Genomic DNA, 19,842 nt, shown 5'->3' on the forward strand with positions numbered 1-19,842 from the left:
TCTCTGTGAAATTTTACATTCCATGATAGAAAATTTGGGAGGTAGAAATTTTCAGATAGCTGGTAGGCTTAGATCATGCACATGTTTGTGATAATTAACAGGTATTTACTGATGTCCATAAGTATTATGCATAATTTCCTGACTTCTACATAGCCACTATTATATTAAAGTTACCATAACAGCAAAAAAAAAAAAAAAAAAAAAAAAAATTGATACATAGCAAATTGAAGGTAATGAGGTATTGTTGGGACAGCTGTGTGAACCATCCCTCGTCCCCATGTGTTAACCTTCAACCATAATACCACACTACCTTTCAACATTTATAAAAGATGAATAAAAAAGCATTTTCAGTAGCATAAATGCTGGGAATGAGCACAATGGTAAGTGATGAAGCCATCATAAAACAGTTATTCCAAATCTTGAGAGCACAGCTCTCTTGTTTTGTCAGGAAATCTACTATCTGCACCATTCCTCTCTGACCATCACTACTCTAATCTCTAGATAAAGCTGTGATGGAGCAAATGACAGTTATTTCCTGTTGTTCATGTAACTGTGCTTGTTTGACCAAGAGGAAATTAGTATTGATGTTCATTAACATAGCATATATACATACATAAACAATGTATATACAGTACATATGTGTAGTAAAACTGTTGCCTGCTCCTTCTAAGACAATTTATTGTTTCCAAAGCACATTTTGGTTTCGTTGACAATATAGTTCCTACCATGAAATGCATTACTGTATATTGAAGATTCATGTTCAGATCAAGATAATTTCATGTTTTAGTGTACTTTTTGAAATTATTTCAACTTTTATTTGTATTATGTTGGCCTCAGACAAAAATAAGTTATTTTCTTAGTTTTTCAATGGATTTTTGTACAGCATTAGTTACTATCCACTTCCCCTCACCCACCAAAAACAAAACTTCCACTGTAAATTATACCTGGAAAACAAAAAGGAATTTATTGTATACATCTTAAGTACTGTCCAGTAAAGTGCATTTTATAGGTTTAATAGTGTAATTGTTTTACGATCTTTTATATATGTATTCTGAAATACTGTCTGTATTTAAATTATATTTTTTTTTTCATTTGATTGGTTAAAGAAATTTCAGTGGCTAATTATATTTATACCTCCTTCCCATAGGAGAGATACCTGATGGAGGTGCTCTAGATGTTGTTAGTTCAAGTTCTGATGAGGAAGAAGGTGCACTCACACCCGAGGAAATACACGAGCGAGAAGTAACAAGCCCTGTGAGTAGTACCTTGTATAATATGGTGAACCCTTTAATTAATAAACTAACACTGTTCAGTCCGAATAAGAATGTTTTTCTGTGATCATAACAGTGACAGAGAGTTTTGAATTTAATGGACTTAAACTCCAAAATAAATTTGCCCACTGAACTGTAAGAATAATAAAGTATTCTGGATTTTATCTGTTACTTTTGAATATTGTCCACTAAATTTGAAATCCATTAAATTGGAGTTCATTAAATTGAGGTTTTACTAAATAATAATAATTACATGTACATTTTACTAAATAATAATAATAATACTAATACATGTACAACAATTTTCCAGTATCCTTGGTTCCTAGGCCTTGCCAGAATATTGATTGTTGCCAGACCAACAGAGGTCATGTAGTAATTCAATAATAAACGTCCCTGACTTTCGCTTGGCTGATTTCATAGGACTGAAAAATTACTTAGGTGGGCTGAACTGGAATGACCTGACTAAGGGTCAGGTAGGTGGTGATGGTTGCCGATATGATGCTTTCCAGGGCATAGTTCTAGCTGCTCAGTCAAATTATGTTCCAAATAGGGAAATCAGATCAAACAAAAATGATCCTAAATGGATGAACAATAGATTAAAATATCTGATTGGTCAAAAGAGAGGCATATATAGGCAAATCAAAAGAGGAGAGGGGCAATTAAGAAATCGATATATTCAGTTAAAGAGAGAAATAAAAAAGGGAATTAGAAAAGCAAAAAGAGATTATGAGGTTAAAGTTGCAAGAGAATCGAAGACTAACCCAAAAGGATTCTTTCAGGTATACAGAAGTAAGATCAGGGACAAGATAGGCCCACTCAAAAGTTCCTCGGGTCAGCTCACTGACAGTGATAAGGAAATGTGTAGAATTTTTAACACATACTTCCTCTCAGTTTTTACACATGAGGATACCAGCGATATTCCAGTAATGATAAATTATGTAGAACAGGACGATAATAAACTGTGCACTATTAGGGTCACAAGTGACATGGTCCTTAGGCAAATAGATAAATTAAAACCTAACAAATCCCCAGGCCCTGATGAACTGTATGCAAGGGTTCTAAAGGAATGTAAAGAGGAGCTTAGCACACCTTTGGCTAATCTTTTCAACATATCACTACAAACTGGCATGGTGCCAGATAAGTGGAAAATGGCAAATGTGATACCTATTTTCAAAACAGGTGACAGGTCCTTAGCTTCGAACTATAGACCAATAAGCCTAACCTCCATAGTGGGAAAATTTATGGAATCAATAATTGCCGAGGCAGTTCGTAGCCACCTTGAAAAGCATAAATTAATCAACGAATCTCAGCATGGTTTTACAAATGGGCGTTCCTGCCTTACGAATTTATTAACTTTTTTCACTAAGGTATTTGAGGAGGTAGATCATGGTAATGAATATGATATTGTGTATATGGACTTCAGTAAGGCTTTTGACAGGGTCCCACATCAGAGACTATTGAGGAAAATTAAAGCACATGGAATAGGAGGAGAAATTTTTTCCTGGATAGAGGCATGGTTGACAAATAGGCAGCAGAGAGTTTGCATAAATGGGGAGAAATCAGAGTGGGGAAGCGTCACGAGCGGTGTTCCACAGGGGTCAGTGTTGGGCCCCCTGCTGTTCACAATCTACATAAACGATATAGATGAGGGCATAAAGAGCGACATCGGCAAGTTTGCCGATGACACCAAAATAGGCCGTCGAATTCATTCTGACGAGGACATTCGAGCACTCCAGGAAGATTTGAATAGACTGATGCAGTGGTCGGAGAAGTGGCAGATGCAGTTTAATATAGACAAATGCAAAGTTCTAAATGTTGGACAGGACAATAACCATGCCACATATAAACTAAATAATGTAGATCTTAATATTACGGATTGCGAAAAAGATTTAGGAGTTCTGGTTAGCAGTAATCTGAAACCAAGACAACAGTGCATAAGTGTTCGCAATAAAGCTAATAGAATCCTTGGCTTCATATCAAGAAGCATAAATAATAGGAGTCCTCAGGTTGTTCTTCAACTCTATACATCCTTGGTTAGGCCTCATTTAGATTATGCTGCACAGTTTTGGTCACCGTATTACAGAATGGATATAAATTCTCTGGAAAATGTACAAAGGAGGATGACAAAGATGATCCCATGTATCAGAAACCTTCCCTATGAGGATAGACTAAGGGCCCTGAAACTGCACTCTCTAGAAAGACGTAGAATTAGGGGGGATATGATTGAGGTGTATAAGTGGAAGACAGGAATAAATAAAGGGGATGTAAATAGTGTGCTGAAAATATCTAGCCTAGACAGGACTCGCAGCAATGGTTTTAAGTTGGAAAAATTCAGATTCAGGAAGGATATAGGAAAGTACCGGTTTGGTAATAGAGTTGTGGATGAGTGGAACAAACTCCCAAGTACCGTTATAGAGGCCAGAACGTTGTGTAGCTTTAAAAATAGGTTGGATAAATACATGAGTAGATGTGGGTGGGTGTGAGTTAGACCTGATAGCTTGTGCTAACAGGTCGGTTGCCGTGTTCCTCCCTTAAGTCAATGTGACCTGACCTGACTAGGTTGGGTGCATTGGCTTAAGCCGGTAGGAGACTTGGACCTGCCTCGCATGGGCCAGTAGGCCTTCTGCAGTGTTCCTTCGTTCTTATGTTCTTATGTTCTCCTTACCTAATGCATTCACACTGTGTATGCTCATATTATGATGTAGAGAGCTCATATTTGTTTGGTAGAGACTGGTAAAGAACAATAACAGTAATATTTATATTGTATTTAAGGTTAAATTTGCATTATTTTTTATAAGAACATAAGAAAGATGGAACACTGCAACAAGCCTACTGACCCATGCAGAGCAGGTCCAGCCCCCCCCCCCCCCCCAGATTAGCCCAATGACCCACCCAGTCTGGTCAACTCCACTCAAGGATGGAGCACTGCACCAGACCCAGAAGCACAAGCTAGTCAGGTCCAACTCACACCCACCCACACCCACTCATGTATTTATCTAACCAATTTTTAAAACTACACAACGTTTTAGCCTCAATAACTGTACTCGGGAGTTTGTTCCACTCATCCACAACTCTATTACCAAACCAGTGCTTTCCTATATCCTTCCTGAATCTGAATTTTTCCAACTTGAAACCATTGCTGCGAGTCTTGTCTTGGCTGGAAATTTTCAGCACGCTATTTACATTTGGTAGGGTGTGCAAAAGAAGAAAATTAAAAGTGAATACAGGAAAGAGTAAGGTTATGAGGATAACGAAAAGATTAGGTGATGAAAGATTGGATATCAGATTGGAGGGAGAGAGTATGGAGGAGGTGAATGTATTCAGATATTTGGGAGTGGACGAGTCAGCGGATGGGTCTATGAAAGATGAGGTGAATCATAGAATTGATGAGGGGAAAAGGGCGAGTGGTGCACTTAGGAGTCTGCGGAGACAAAGAACTTTGTCCTTGGAGGCAAAGAGGGGAATGCATGAGAGGATAGGATAGGATTTCGTTCGGATTTTTAACCCCGGAGGGTTAGCCACCAGGATAACCCAAGAAAGTCAGTGCGTCATCGAGGACTGTCTAACTTATTTCCATTGGGGTCCTTAATCTTGTCCCCCAGGATGCGACCCACACCAGTCGACTAACACCCAGGTACCTATTTGCTGCTAGGTGAACAGGACAACAGGTGTAAGGAAACGTGTCGAAATGTTTCCACCCGCCGGGAATCGAACCCGGGCCCTCCGTGTGTGAAGCGGGAGCTTTAGCCACCAGGCCAACGCTCTTATATGGGTGTGAAGCATGGGTGATGAATGTTGCAGTGAGGAGAAGGCTGGAGGCAGTGGAGATGTCATGTCTGAGGGCAATGTGTGGTGTGAATATAATGCAGAGAATTCGTAGTTTGGAAGTTAGGAGGAGGTGCGGGATTACCAAAACTGTTGTCCAGAGGGCTGAGGAAGGGTTGTTGAGGTGGTTAGGACATGTAGAGAGAATGGAGCAAAACAGAGTGACTTCAAGAGTGTATCAGTCTGTAGTGGAAAGAAGGCGGGGTAGGGGTCGGCCTAGGAAAGGCTGGGGGGAGGGGGTAAAGGAGGTTTTGTGTGCGAGGGGCTTGGACTTCCAGCAGGCATGCGTGAGCGTGTTTGATAGGAGTGAATGGAGACAAATGGTTTTTAATACTTGACGTGCTGTTGGAGTGTGAGCTAAGTAACATTTATGAAGGGGTTCAGGGAAACCGGCAGGCCGGACTTGAGTCCTGGAGATGGAAAGTACAGTGCCTGCACTCTGAAGGAGGGGTGTTAATGTTGCAGTTTAAAAACTGGAGTGTAAAGCACACTTCTGGCAAGACAGTGATGGAGTGAATGATGGTGAAAGTTTTTTTCTTTTTCGGGCCACCCTGCCTTGGTGGGAATCGGCCAGTGTGATAATAATAATAATAATTTACATCCCCTTTATTTATTCCTGTTTTCCATTTATACACCTCGATCATATCCCCCCTAATTCTGCGCCTTTCAAGAGTGCAGATTCAGGGCCCTCAGTCTATCCTCATAGGGAAGATTTCTGATACATGGGATCATCTTTGTCATCCTCCTCTGTATGTTTTCCAGAGTATTTATATCCATTCTGTAATACGGTGACCAGAACTGAGCAGCATAGTCTAAATGAGGCCTAACCAAGGATATATAGAGTTGAAGAACAACCTGAGGACTTCTATTATTCATACTTCTAGATATGAAGCCAAGAATTCTGTTAACTTTATTGCGAACACTAATGCACTATTGTCTTGGTTTTAGATTACTGCTAACAAGAACTCCTAAATCCTTTTCGCAATCAATAGTATTAAGATTTACATTATTTAGTTTATATGTGGCATGGTTATTTAACTGTCCAACATTTAGAACTTTGCATTTGTCAATATTAAACTGCATCTTCCACTTCTCCGACCATTGCATCAGTCTATTCAAATCATCCTGGAGTGCTCTAGTGTCCTCATTAGAATGAATTGGACAGCCTATTTTGGTGTCATCAGCAAATTTGCTTATGTCGCCATTTATTCCCTCATCTATGTCATTTAAGTAAATTGTGAACAACAACGGGCCCAACACTGATCCCTGAGGAACACCGCTTGTGACGTGCCCCCATTCTGATTTCTCCCCATTTATGCAAACTCTCTGCTGTCTATTTGTCAGCCATGCCTCTACCCAGGAAAAAATTTCTCCTCCTATTCCATGTGCCTTAAGTTTCCTCAGTAGCCTCTGGTGTGGAATTCTATCGAAAGCCTTACTGAAGTCCATATACACAATATCATATTCATTACCATGATCTACCTCCTCAAACACCTTAGTGAAAAAAGTTAGTGTAAAACCGTGTTGAGATTCATTAATCAATCTGTGCCTGTCAAGATGGCTACGAATTGCTTCGGCAATTACTGATTCCATAAATTTTCCCACTATGGAGGTAAGGCTTATTGGTCTATAGTTCGAAGCCAAGGACCTGTCACCTGCCTTGTAATAGGTATTACATTTGCCATTTTCCATTTATCAGACACTATGCCAGTTTGTAGTGATATGTTAAAAAGATTAGCCAAAGGAATGCTAAGTTCCTATTTACATTCCTTTAACACTCTTACAAACAGTTCATCAGGACCTGGGGATTTGTTAGGTTTTAGTTTCTCTATTTGTCTGAGGACCATGTCACTAGTTACCGCAATCGTACATAGCTTATCATCCTGTTCTACATAATCTATTATTTCAGGAATATCGCTAGTATTTTCCTGGGTGAAAACTGAGAGGAAGTAGGTATCCTTATCACTGTCAGTGATCTGACCAGAGTTACTCTTAAGTGGGCCAATCTTGTCCCTAATCTTACTTCTGTATACCTGAAAGAACCCTTTTGGGTTAGTCTTTGATTCCCTTGCGACCTTAGCCTCATAATCCCTTTTTGCTTTTCTTATTCCTTTTTTGTTTCTCTCTTTACTTGAATATATTGATTTCTTAACTGCCCATCCCCTCTTTTGATACGCCTATATATGCCTCTCTTTTGACCATTGAGATGTTTTAATCTATTGTTCATCCGTTTGGGATCATTTTTGTTAGATCTAATTTCCCTACTCGGAACAAAAGTTGTCTGGGCAGCTAGAACTATGCTCTGAAAAACGTCATATTGGCAACCAAGATCACCTACCTGACCCATAGTTAGGACATCCCAATTTAGCCCACCCATGTAATTTTTCAGTCCCATGAAGTCGGCCAAGCAAAAATCTGGGACAGAGATTTGATTGCAATTATCTGGGTAATACCATGATATATTGAAACTAGTGATTCTTTGTTGGCAAGAACCAAGTCAAGCAGATTGTTTCCTCTAGTTGGTTCTGTCATAACCTGTTCTAAAAAGCAATCCTGAACTGTATCAAGAAAGTCACTAGACTCAAGATTTCCTGTCATATTGTTCCAATCAATTTGTCTAAAGTTAAAATCTCCCATTATCACATTTTCATATCTAGATGCCTTTTGAATTTCGTCCCATAACAGCTTACTGCCCTCCCTATCAAGGTTTGGGGGCCTATAAATCACACCCAAAATTAATTTGTCACTACCCTCGAGAAACTGTAGCCAAACAGATTCTGTGTTCAATGTTTCTAATCTTATAATATGTCTAAGACAACAATTTAAATTTTCTCTGACATACATCGCCACTCCACCACCCTTCCTGTTGACCCTATCAGTGTGGAATAGTTTATAACCCTGTATGTTGCATTCAGAAGGCATTTCTCTATCTTTCAGGTTGAACCAGGTCTCTGTTATACCAATAATATCTATATTACCTACACTTGCAAGTAATCTTAGCTCATCTATCTTATTTCTTAGACTCCTACTATTTGTATAGTAAATCTTAAGGGAGCTAGTCACTCATTGCCCTCTACTATCTCTCTTTGTTTGTTGATCAATTGATTTGCCATTACTAGCAACTTTATTTTGAATATTGTCTTTTAAACATATCCCTGAGGTATCCCAGTAATAACTGCTGTTTTTAACCCTAATGCTGCAGCCTGATTGTTTCCCACAAACACCCATACCTCTATAATCTATCAGTTTAAATTCCTAGACAAGTCATCAGTTACCCTCTCAATTGAATTGGCTAATGCAACCACTCCATCCCCAGAGAGATGAACCCCATCCCTTGCATACATATCACGTTTGCCAAAGAATAGGCCCCAGTTATCAGTGAATGGGATTGCAAGTTCCTTGCAGTACCTGTCTAGCCAGCAATTTATACCAATTGCCCTAGACATCCATTCATTGCCCACTCCCTTTCAAGGCAAGATGCTGCATGATTGCTCTGTATATGTATAGAGAGCTTACTTATTTGGTGAAGGGTAGTCAAGAACCAGAGATTTAATGTGTAGCTGAAAGTCATAATTTGAATTTGAGTGATGAGAAGCACATACAGTGGAACCCCGGATTTCGGCTAAAATTCGTTCCAGAAGGTCAGCCTAAATCCGAAAAGGCCAAAAACTGAAGTAACACTTCCCATAAGAATTAATGTAAATACAATTAATCTGTTCCAGACACCCAAAAATATTAACAAATACATTTTTTAAAGATTAACTATAGTTGTACATACACAAAACAATGAGAACTAAATAAAATGACTAATGAAATGTATAAATGAACATTTAACATCACATTTACCTTTATTGAAGATTATTGTTGGTGTGTGGAAGACAGGGAGGAGGAGAGAGGGAGGGCTGATTATTGTTTGGAAGGGAAATAACCCTCCATAAGGACTTCAGGTATCAAGTCCCTGTCTGGGGTTACTTCCCTTCTTCGTCTTTTACTGACACTAGGACCAGCTTGAGAGTCACCGCACCCCTGTTGCACAAAAAAACTGTCCAGAGAGGTCTGTTTCTGGAGCCTCTAAAATTTGAGTGAAGTGGGACAAGGTTTTGTCACTGAATTCTATCATGTTTCTTACTTTCATTACCAAAGGGCTGGCACTAGGAACTTTCTTTAGGCCCATGGTGGCTTATTTTGCAGTCGCCCTCTATAAACAACCACATAAAAACAACGGATTATAACAAAATGTTTAGATGAATGCGCGAAATGTTGCTCACTCACCGAGAGACACAGCCAGACTGACTCACACGCACAGTGTGGTGGGCGGATGCATCCAATACGGCTGATTTCTGAGTTGCTAGCCAAAATCCAGGATAGAATTTCAGCCAAAAAAAAGCAGCTGAAATCCGATTTGGCTGATATCCGCACTGACTGATATCTGGGGGTCTACTATACTAATACAGTGGACCCCCGGTTAACGATATTTTTTCACTCCAGAAGTATGTTCAGGTGCCAGTACTGACCCAATTTGTTCCCATAAGGAATATTGTGAAGTAGATTAGTCCATTTCAGACCCCCAAACATACACGTACAAACGCACTTACATAAATACACTTACATAATTGGTCGCATTCGGAGGTAATCGTTGTGCGGGGGTCCACTGTATATTTCCTTATGTTGCATTAGCTGTTTACTTAAAACAAACCATGGAATGGGTGGGATTTGATCCCATGGCAAGCGAGTCCTAAAACTCCAGGTCTAATACTCACTTGCCATGGGTTCACACCTCACTTGTTCCGTGGCTTGTTTGCAATTGTATTTAGTACATAATTTCATGTATTTAGTACACAATTTCATGAGTCTCTATTTTCTGCGGATGGAGTGCCCTGCCCATTGTTTATGAAAGCAATGGATGATAAGTGCTTCAGACACTCACTTCCCTTAAGCTTTTTTTAAAAACTTTCCTGTTAAATAAAGTTTCTTATTTAGTGCCCGTGTGTACAGACTAAGGGAGGTGCCGGACCATCCATTGCTGGAAAATTGGTGTTGTACCTGTAGTAGTAGTAGTAATAATAATAATAATAATAATAATAATAATAATAATAATAAAAAAAATTTATTTCGGCATGATGCATGTTTGTACAAAGGAATATAATAGTTGGGTGTACATGCCAAAAGCCCCTTTATATGCAGAGCATTTTGGGAAAACTTAAAACTAATTTAAGATTAATAAGGCAATAACAGTACATATGGTCATTAGACGAGTTACAATGAATACAAGAGAAATGAGTACAGTGGACCCCTGGTTATCGGCCGGTTTGGTTATCGGCCAACTTGGTTATCGGCGGGTTTTTCGGCGCCCAGTTATCGGCCGTTCGCTTGGTTATCAACCATTTTGGGCGCGTCCATCCGCCGGCTGGGGCAGCTTGTGCTTCAGTTTGGCTTTGTCTCTCGGTGGCTGAGGAAGCTTCTGCTCATATATCCAAACGTTTTGCTTGTTTACCATTGTTTTTAGTGGTTTTTATTGCAGTGCAACTGTGAAATAAGTAACCATGACTCCAAAGAAAGTTCCTAGTAAAGTTCCTGTGGTAAAGAAAGTGAGAAACACCATGGAATTTAAGCGTGAAGTGATAGAAAAATTTGAGAGTGGTATGAAGGTGGTGGAACTTGCCAGGATGTACAGCAAGAATAAATGAACAATTACATTCATCCTGGCAAAGAAAGAACAATCAAAGACACTAATGTTGCAAAAGGAGTAACTTTTCTAACTAAACAAAGGCCACTAATAATGGAAAAGAATTAGTGGGAGACAGTGTTGTGGAGTCAATTATTTGTGAGAAGGCAAAGCAGTTGCATGAAGATCTTGCAAAGAAAATGCCCGGAACAAGTGCTGCAGTGTGTGAATTTAGGGCCAGCAAAGGATGGTTTGATAGATTTAAGAAGCATAGTGGCATACACAGTGTTGTAAGGCATGGTGAGGCTGCAAGAAGCCAGCATTAGCCTTCAATAAAGGTATGTAATACTTACATAATTGTAAAAAAAAAAATATTTTTTTGTGAATATTTTTGTTTGGAAAGGATTAATTGTATTTCCATTAATTCTCATGGGAAATATTAATTCGGTTATCGGCCGACCGTCTGGAATGAATTACGGCCGATAACTAGGGGTCCACTGTATTCTATTAGGTCATGCTATATGACTTTACTAAGTCTTGTAGAGAAGATGTACAATTTTGATTATTAACCTTAGGTGGACACAGTAGAGTGATTAACATTTGAGATGAACACAGATATTGAGAGTAAGTATATGCTGATTATATTGATTATAAAGTACAGTGGACCCCCGGTTCCCGATGCTATTGGTATCCGATAAATCCGGTAGCCGATGCATTTGATCGAAAAAAATTTGCCTCACTTCCCGATACAAAACCCGGTATGCGATACGATTTGTACGAGACGTGTCCAGTGTTTACAAGCCAGCCAGTGTGCGTGCATCTAAGGATACATTCGGTACATTCTATATTATCCATATTATCACTCTTTTTGGTGCTTGTTTCTGCAAAATAAGTCACCATGGGCCCCGAGAAAGCTTCTAGTGCCAACCCATCGAGACCAAGGGTGCTAATGACTATTGAAATTAAGGAAATGTGTGCAAAGTGGCTTGAAGTGCAAACCTTTTTTGATGAAAATCACCCTGACACAGCTACTGCAAGCCATGTTTGCAACTTGTACAATGACACTGTTGTGAACCACTTTAGGAACGTCATAAAGGAACGAGAGGTACAGGCCTCTATGGACAGATATGTTGTGCGACACAAGTCCAGTGACTCTCAACCTGGTCCTAGTGGCATTAAAAGAAGAAGGGAAGTAACCCCGGAAAAGGACTTGCTACTTCAAGTCCTAATGGAGGGGGATTCCCCTTCTAAATACTAACACCATCCACACTCTCCCCTCCTCCCATCCCATCAATCATCACCAGATCTTCATTAAAGGTAAGTGTCAATTATTCTTTTGTTACATATTATTTTATTGTTATTGTTGTTATTGTAATTATTCTGTTGCATTAAACTTAATATTTCATGTGGTAAAAATTTTTTTTTTCATACTTTTGGGTGTCTTGCATGGATTAATTTGATTTCCATTATTTCTTATGGGGAAAATTGATTCGCTTTCCGATAATTTTGGTTTATGATGAGCTCTCAGGAATGGATTAATATCATGAACCAGAGGTCCACTGTAATTAGTAGTACAGCTACTAATAATATTAGGACAGTAGAACCCCTGTTTTCAGATGCAACTTTATTCATAAAATCCAATACAGTAGGGCTCCACTTATATGGCAGGTTAGGTTCCAGGCCACTGCCGTGAAGTGGAAATCGCCGTAAAGTGGAACACCTTTTTTTTCCACTTATAAATGCATATAAATACAAGATAACAAGTTTACACTAACATATATTAAGTTAGCAATAGAACTAGACATTAAAAAAAAAACAATGAAAAAGCAAAATACACATATAGTACACTCATTACTTACTTTAAATAATGTAGATCTTAATACTACTGATTGCAAAAAGGATTTAGGGTTCTGGTTAGCAGTAATCTAAAACCAAAGCAACAGTGCATTAGTGTTCGCAATAAAGCTAACAGAATCCTTGGCTTCATATCTAGAAGTAGTATAAATAATAGAAATCCTCAGGTTGTTCTTCAACTCTATATATCCTTGGTTAGGCCTCATTTGGATTATGCTGCGCAGTTCTGGTCACCGCATTACAGAATGGATATAAATGTACTGGAAAACGTACAGAGGAGGATGACAAAGATGATCCCATGTATCAGGAATCTTCTCCATGAGGATAGAATGAGGGCCCAGAATTTGCACTCTCTCAAAAGGCGTAGAATTAGGGGGGATATGATCAAGGTGTATAAATGGAAAATAGGAATAAATAAAGGGGATTTAAATTTTTACAATCTCTTTTGTCCCCCTTCCCTTTATATAAAGGGACTATACAAGCTCTATGCCAATCTCTAGGTACCTTTCCCTCTTTCATACATTTATTAAACAAAAATACCAACCACTCCAACACTATATCCTCCCCTGCTTTTAACATTTCTGTCATGATCCCGTCAGTTCCAGCTGCTTTACCCCCTTTCATTCTACGTAATGCCTCATGCACCTCCCCCACACTCACATCCTGTTCTTCTTCATAGCGTTTATTATATAATTTTGAAAAAATACCATAGATGGATTAATGAAAATGTATAATAATGTATTAATGTATTTTTTTTTTTTAACAAGTCGGCCGTCTCCCACCAAGGCAGGGTGACCCAAAAAAGAAAGAAAATCCCCAAAAAGAAAAAACTTTCATCATCATTGAACACTTTCACCACACTCACACATTATCACTGTTTTTGCAGAGGTGATCAGAATACAACAGTTTAGAAGCATACACATATGAAGATACACAACATATCCCTCCAAACTGCCAGTATCCCAAACCCCTCCTTTAAAGTGCAGGCATTGTACTTCCCATTTCCAGGACTCAAGTCCGACTATATGAAAATAACCGGTTTCCCTGAATCCCTTCACTAAATATTACCCTGCTCACACTCCAACAGATCGTCAGGTCCCAAGTACCATTCGTCTCCATTCACTCCTATCTAACACGCTCACGCACGCTTGCTAGAAGTCCAAGCCCCTTGCCCACAAAACCTCCTTTACCCCATCTCTCCAACCCTTTCAAGGATGACCCCTACCCCTCCTTCCTTCCCCTATAGATTTATATGCTTTCCATGTCATTCTACTTTGATCCATTCTCTCTAAATGACCAAACCACCTCAACAACCCCTCTTCTGCCCTCTGACTAATACTTTTATTAACTCCACACCTTTTCCTAATTTCCACACTCCAAATTTTCTGCATAATATTTACACCACACATTGCCCTTAAACAGGACATCTCCACTGCCTCCAACCGTCTCCTCGCTGCTGCATTTACCACCCAAGCTTCACACCCATATAAGAGTGTTGGTACTACTATACTTTCATACATTCCCTTCTTTGCCTCCATAGATAACGTTTTTTGACTCCACATATACCTCAACGCACCACTCACCTTTTTTCCCTCATCAATTCTATGATTAACCTCATCCTTCATAAATCCATCCGCTGACACGTCAACTCCCAAGTACATCTGAAAACATTCACTTCTTCCATACTCCTCCTCCCCAATTTGATATCCAATTTTTCTTTATCTAAATCATTTGATACCCTCATTACCTTACTCTTTTCTATGTTCACTTTCAACTTTCTACCTTTACACACATTCCCAAACTCATCCACTAACCTTTGCAATTTTTCTTTAGAATCTCCCATAAGCACAGTATCATCAGCAAAAAGTAACTGTGTCAATTCCCATTTTGAATTTGATTCCCCAAAATTTAATCACACCCCTCTCCCGAACACCCTAACATACGATATTTAACCCTTTCAGGGTCAGTGCCATAGATCTACGGCTTTACATTGAGGGTCCAAACCGTAGATCTACACCATGAGCTCAGCTCACTCTGATAAGCTGTGAGTGGTAAATTTGGGCCTAGATATGAGAGAATACATCTATGTGGTATGTGTGCACCACATAAAACAAATCCTGCAGCACACAGTGTATAACGAGAAAAAAAACTGAGACCATGATTTTCGATTAAAACAGCGACTTTGTAGTGTTTTTTCGTATGTTTTTTATAGTTGTATTTGCGATTTCTTGGTTTCATTTGATAGAATTGAAGATATATTACAGAAGTAGAGATGATTTTGATTGGTTTTATTACTGGAAATGTCTTGAAACTGAGCTCAAAGTAGCAGAAATGTTAAATATTTGCCGATGTTCAAAAGTAAACAAACGACCTCACACATCTAATACATGCCAGCTGGTGGGTCTAATATACATTCACAAATGTGGTGATGATATTTATACAATTATTACAATATTGCGTAACAGTAAATCTTCCATTTTTTGGTTTGAATAAAAATTCATTATGTGAATAAAAAATCAAAGTGGAATTCATTTGTAAAGCCTGAAAACATAACTAATGAACAAAGGAAATGTTAGTTTAGTGCCAGGAATGCCTGCATTGTTTATTCTGGACCCTATTTTGAAATTGGAATACAGTGGAACCTCAAAAATTGAACTTATCCGTTCCAGGAGCTAGTTCTAAATTCAAAAAGTCTGAAATTCGAAGCAATATTTCCCATAAGAAATAATGGAAATGCAATTAATCCATTCCAGAAACCCAAAAATATTCACACAAAAAAATACATTTTATAGAGATTAATTACAGTTTTACATAAAACAAATACATGTACTATAGTTTTTAATTATGTATAGTAATACATATAAAATAACATTTTTACTTACCTTTATTGAAGATTGGTGATGGCATCTGGAAGATAGGGAGGAGGAGAGAGGGAGTTGGGGTTAGTGTTTGGAAGGAGAATCTCCTTCCATGAGGACTACAGGTAAAGCCCTCTCTGGGGTTACTTCCCTTCTCTGTCTTTTAATGCCACTAGGACCAGCTTGAGAGTCACTGGACCCCTGTCTCACAAAATAACTGTCCACAGTCCTCTGTTTCTTGCGCCTCTTTAACATTTCCCTAAAATGGGACATGGTTCTGTCACTGAACTTGTTGCAAAGATGGCTTGTTTCAGCTTGCTCAGGGTGGTACTTCTGCACAAACATTTGGACATCATTCCACTTGGCACAAATCTCCTTAATCTTTGAAGAAGGCACCTCATCCACTCCCTATATTAACACCTTTCGCAACATCAGCTTCCTTGATTTGTTCTTTCTTTGACAGGATAGAACCGATGGTTGACTTGTTTTTCCCATACATCCTGGCAAGCTCAACAAGTCTCGCACCACTCTCATACTTCTGTATTATTTCCTTCTTCACATCTATGGTGTTTCTTACTTTCTTTACCACAGGGGTACCACTAGCAAGTTTCTTTGGGCCCATGGCAGCTTATTTCACAGTCCCACAAGCACTAAACACAACGAAATAATCGTAAAATGCGTGAATGAGAGCGCAGGTTAGTGTTCACTCAAGCATAAACAAAGCTAAACTGCTCACGGCGCCTGCGTGGGGACGTGGACAGAGCGGGCAGCAGACAGGTCCTGTACCCGGCGGTCCGAAAATAGGGGCGTGTTTGATAATAGGGACACAGTTTGTCCGAAAAAATGGTCCTATTTTCGAAATGTTCAATATGCGATACGTTCGATTTTTGAGGTTCCACTGTATTTTGAACTTTGTGTTAAATTGGCCAAATTACCAATTTCCGATCATTTTATTTTGTAGTTGAAACAGTTGACTTGGCGATTTCTTGTGCTCAATCGATAGAATAGAAATAATACTAGTGAAATAGCTAAGAATTTGGTCGACAGAAATAATGTAATTAGCCTAAAATGGGAGTCAAAGTCAGCAAAATTGCCGATTTGTAAATATCGCTGACACATCAAAATTCGCGAGAGCATAATTTCGTCAGTTTTCCATCAAATTTCGTACTTTTTGTTTTATTACCTTCAGAAAAAGATTCTCTACCATTTCATAAGAAAAAATAACAAAATTTTTTTTGAAAATTCTTGGACCCCTGGTGCACACTTTGAAATTTGGCCTCTGGACCCTGAAAGGGTTAACGAGACTTTGTGATTATTATCATTATTATTATCATTACTAATATGGTGTCTTGAGACATAAGACACTCTTACTGATTTTAATGTGTACCTGCACGCTAGCACAGTGTGTAAGTTTATTTAGGTACAGGTATACATTCAATTCAATTCAATTCAAAGTTTATTCTCTATAAGGATTACAATGCTGAGTTTACAGAATTTGGTTATTGTGTGGTTTACATGTAGTAAAATAATAATTACAGAGTGTACCACTAGAACACCTAGCATGGCTAGGCATTTCGGGCAGACTTAAATTAAATCTTAAGTTTAAAATATTACAAAATTATGAAGTAAGTTGGTATTATGGCTAAGTGACTAAATACTAGTTTGTGAGTTTAGCAATGTGAATGCTTTTGTTTTTGGCACTATACATAGTTTCAGTATTGGAGTATCACATAAGTATAATTATCAGAGTATATATAAAATATGAAATAACTTTTAAAAACACTAGAAATTTTGGAGTTTCCAGACTTAATGGAGAGACATGGTGCTTACTGAGCTCATGGAGAATGTAAAGAAGTTGGGTGGGCCACGGTGACCGTATTAGAAAGTCAGGTGGGGGAGCCGTGTGGCAAGTTTTAGTCATAATTTGAAATGTCCATATTAGTGGAATGCCGTAAAGTGAAACGTCGTAAAGTGAAGCCCAACTGTATTCAGAAAAGAATGAGGAAAAATTACCAACATTTGCAATATTCAGAATGACACATGCTTTTTGAGCTATTGTGATTCAATTATTTTTTGTATAACTGTTATTTTTATTTTATTATTGAAAATTTGTGATTGTGGCCCCGAATAAGAATAATGAAGAAAAACCTAAGAGGAAAGCTGTGAGAATCACCGGTGAACAAAAAAAGTAACTTTTTTCAAAACATGAAAATGGAAAACATGCATCTTGATCCAGTATTGAGAAAATTGAGTATTCAGAATGCTCTCAGGAACCAGCAAATTTTGAATGTACATGTAGAGGTTCTGCTATAGGGTTAATAGCTATACAATTAACTTGTCATTAGCTATTGCTATTGAAAAGTTAGTCAAGTTGTTAGGTGAATTAATCAAAGGGATAGAACAATAATCCAGCCCTTTGATTAATTCACCTGACAGAACAAGAGCTACAGATTCTCCCTGACTACTGACCTGTGTGACTTACCACCATCTGCACATACGACTGAAAAAAGTCTCATAAGTTAGGAAAATGAAAATATACGTACTTAAGTATAGAAATTACCCAGGTCATCAGTTTACGAGTAATGAAACTTAAGGTAATAGACAAAGAAATATACAGATGCAGATACAGAGCAGCAGCAGACGTGGACGTTCGTGTAGCAGCAGCCAACGGTGTGGACATGCATGTAACACTGGCTGGCGAGTGAGCCGCGGCCTTGAGCCGCTCGGTGATTGGTCACCGCGTTGACCAATCAGAAGACGCCTCTAGATCCTACAAGCCATACAAGCAGCCTCCACCACTCCCCTGCCAGCTCCTGCTGGTGACTCCACCAAAATCCTTTACTGCATCATGTATGCCCATGTACAGAATGCAGCTGAGCCTGGCTCCTTCAATACCACCATCAACGAACTCTTCAAACTCAACAACATGCCGGGTTTCACATTCCCCGCATCACCACCTTCCACTGAGATTCTCAGATCCACTGCAAATGTCACTAACATTGTCGTAGCTCCACCGCTCCCTCAACCTCCACCAGACACTGAGTTGGCCCAACCAGAGACCTCTGAGACTTCAGAAGAACCCACCAACAAGAACCAACCAGAGACCTCTGAGACCTCAGAAGAACCCACCAACGAGAACCCACCACCACCTACCTCTACTCCTACTGCTACTGACCCACCAGAAACCCCGACTCGCCCAGCTCAGCCCCCACCAGCAACCCCACCGATCCTCAAACACGACTGTGCCATGTTCTACACCATGAAACCATACAGCAGAGCTATGCCCTTCCTAGAACTCAGCCAACGACTCCAAGACAACACTGCAAAGTACACCTGCCACGGAAATTCACCTCCAACCCTACAATCCATACTCGACATCCTCAATGATAAAATACACATACACTCAAAAATGAAGGTACTACACCTCTCAAGAGCAAAATTCAATGTAGTCATCAATGGCTCCAACAGCTGCACAGACTAAATCATCACCTACCAGCAACTGAGTCCCCCAGCACTTTGCTATTTAGCTAAAGCTGGGGTGTGGCTCCAAAATGACCCTGTTTTCCTAGACACCACTGCCCTTCCAGCCATCTCCTGCCAGACATCTGAGAACCAGCCCTACTCTACAGACTCTGCTGCCTCCAGCACATCTTGCTCCAGCACAACCCCCTGCAGTACCTCTGCACATCACACTCCAGAGTGGTCGGGCCACTCACCTCTACTACCCCACCTCCTGCTCCACCCTCCCAACCTCTTCCAATTTTCCACCCCTCCCCTCCCTCTTCCTTCCCATTCTCACCTACCCTCAGGTCAGAACCCTGCGAGGTAATAAAGCAGATTGATTAAAAATGAGATAATCATGACAAATTTATTAGGTTAAAAGAATGCTGTACAGGCATACGTATTCAACATGTCATGCCGTCGTAATTCTGTCATCCCTCCATTTCAAGATCTGACTGGTCAGTCAGAGCAGAACTTGGACGTCAGTTGGGAAAGATCTAATACATTTTTATTTGATGTATGAAAAAATTACACAGGGAAAGATCAAAACATATGCAACAACTTTGCTTGGATGAAATATTTAAAAAAGACAACCAAGAAGAATGTGTATCTTAGCAGTAGGCCTTCATCTGAAAATCCTGAGACTTCAACTTCAGATGCTCTAGATAGCCTCCTTATAACATAACTACATACTGCTAGGTGAGCATGGGCAGCAGGTGTAAGGAAACATGCCCAACATTTTCACCTGTGCAGGGGGATCAAACCACGGACGCTCAGAATGCGAGCTGAGTGCACTACCAACCTGTTTTATATATGCTAATGTTTAATTTAAGTTTCTAGTAGTCCATGGTGCTTTAGAGACATGGAA

The 19,842-nt window shown here is 39.4% G+C and overlaps 1 protein-coding gene and 1 long non-coding RNA gene across 10 annotated transcripts in view; one reads left to right on the forward strand and one right to left on the reverse strand.

Moving 5' to 3' along the window:
* The window catches only part of Plc21C (Phospholipase C at 21C), a 613,502-nt gene that overhangs the window by 403,326 nt on the left and 190,334 nt on the right, over positions 1 to 19,842 (forward strand). For all 9 annotated transcript variants that reach the window (XM_070099388.1, XM_070099391.1, XM_070099386.1 and 6 more), the window contains one exon: positions 1,148 to 1,254. In XM_070099388.1, coding sequence (XP_069955489.1) covers positions 1,148 to 1,254 — 107 coding nt within the window. The remainder of the gene's footprint in view (positions 1 to 1,147; positions 1,255 to 19,842) is intronic.
* LOC138854693 (uncharacterized) lies at positions 9,588 to 16,153 on the reverse strand. The gene is made up of 2 exons (XR_011393885.1): positions 15,440 to 16,153; positions 9,588 to 9,747 (listed from the first exon to the last, which is right to left on the reverse strand). It is a non-coding gene; the product is annotated as an uncharacterized lncRNA (long non-coding RNA).

This window comes from Cherax quadricarinatus, chromosome 67 (assembly GCF_038502225.1).
Source record: "Cherax quadricarinatus isolate ZL_2023a chromosome 67, ASM3850222v1, whole genome shotgun sequence".
NCBI classification, from domain to species: domain Eukaryota; kingdom Metazoa; phylum Arthropoda; class Malacostraca; order Decapoda; family Parastacidae; genus Cherax; species Cherax quadricarinatus.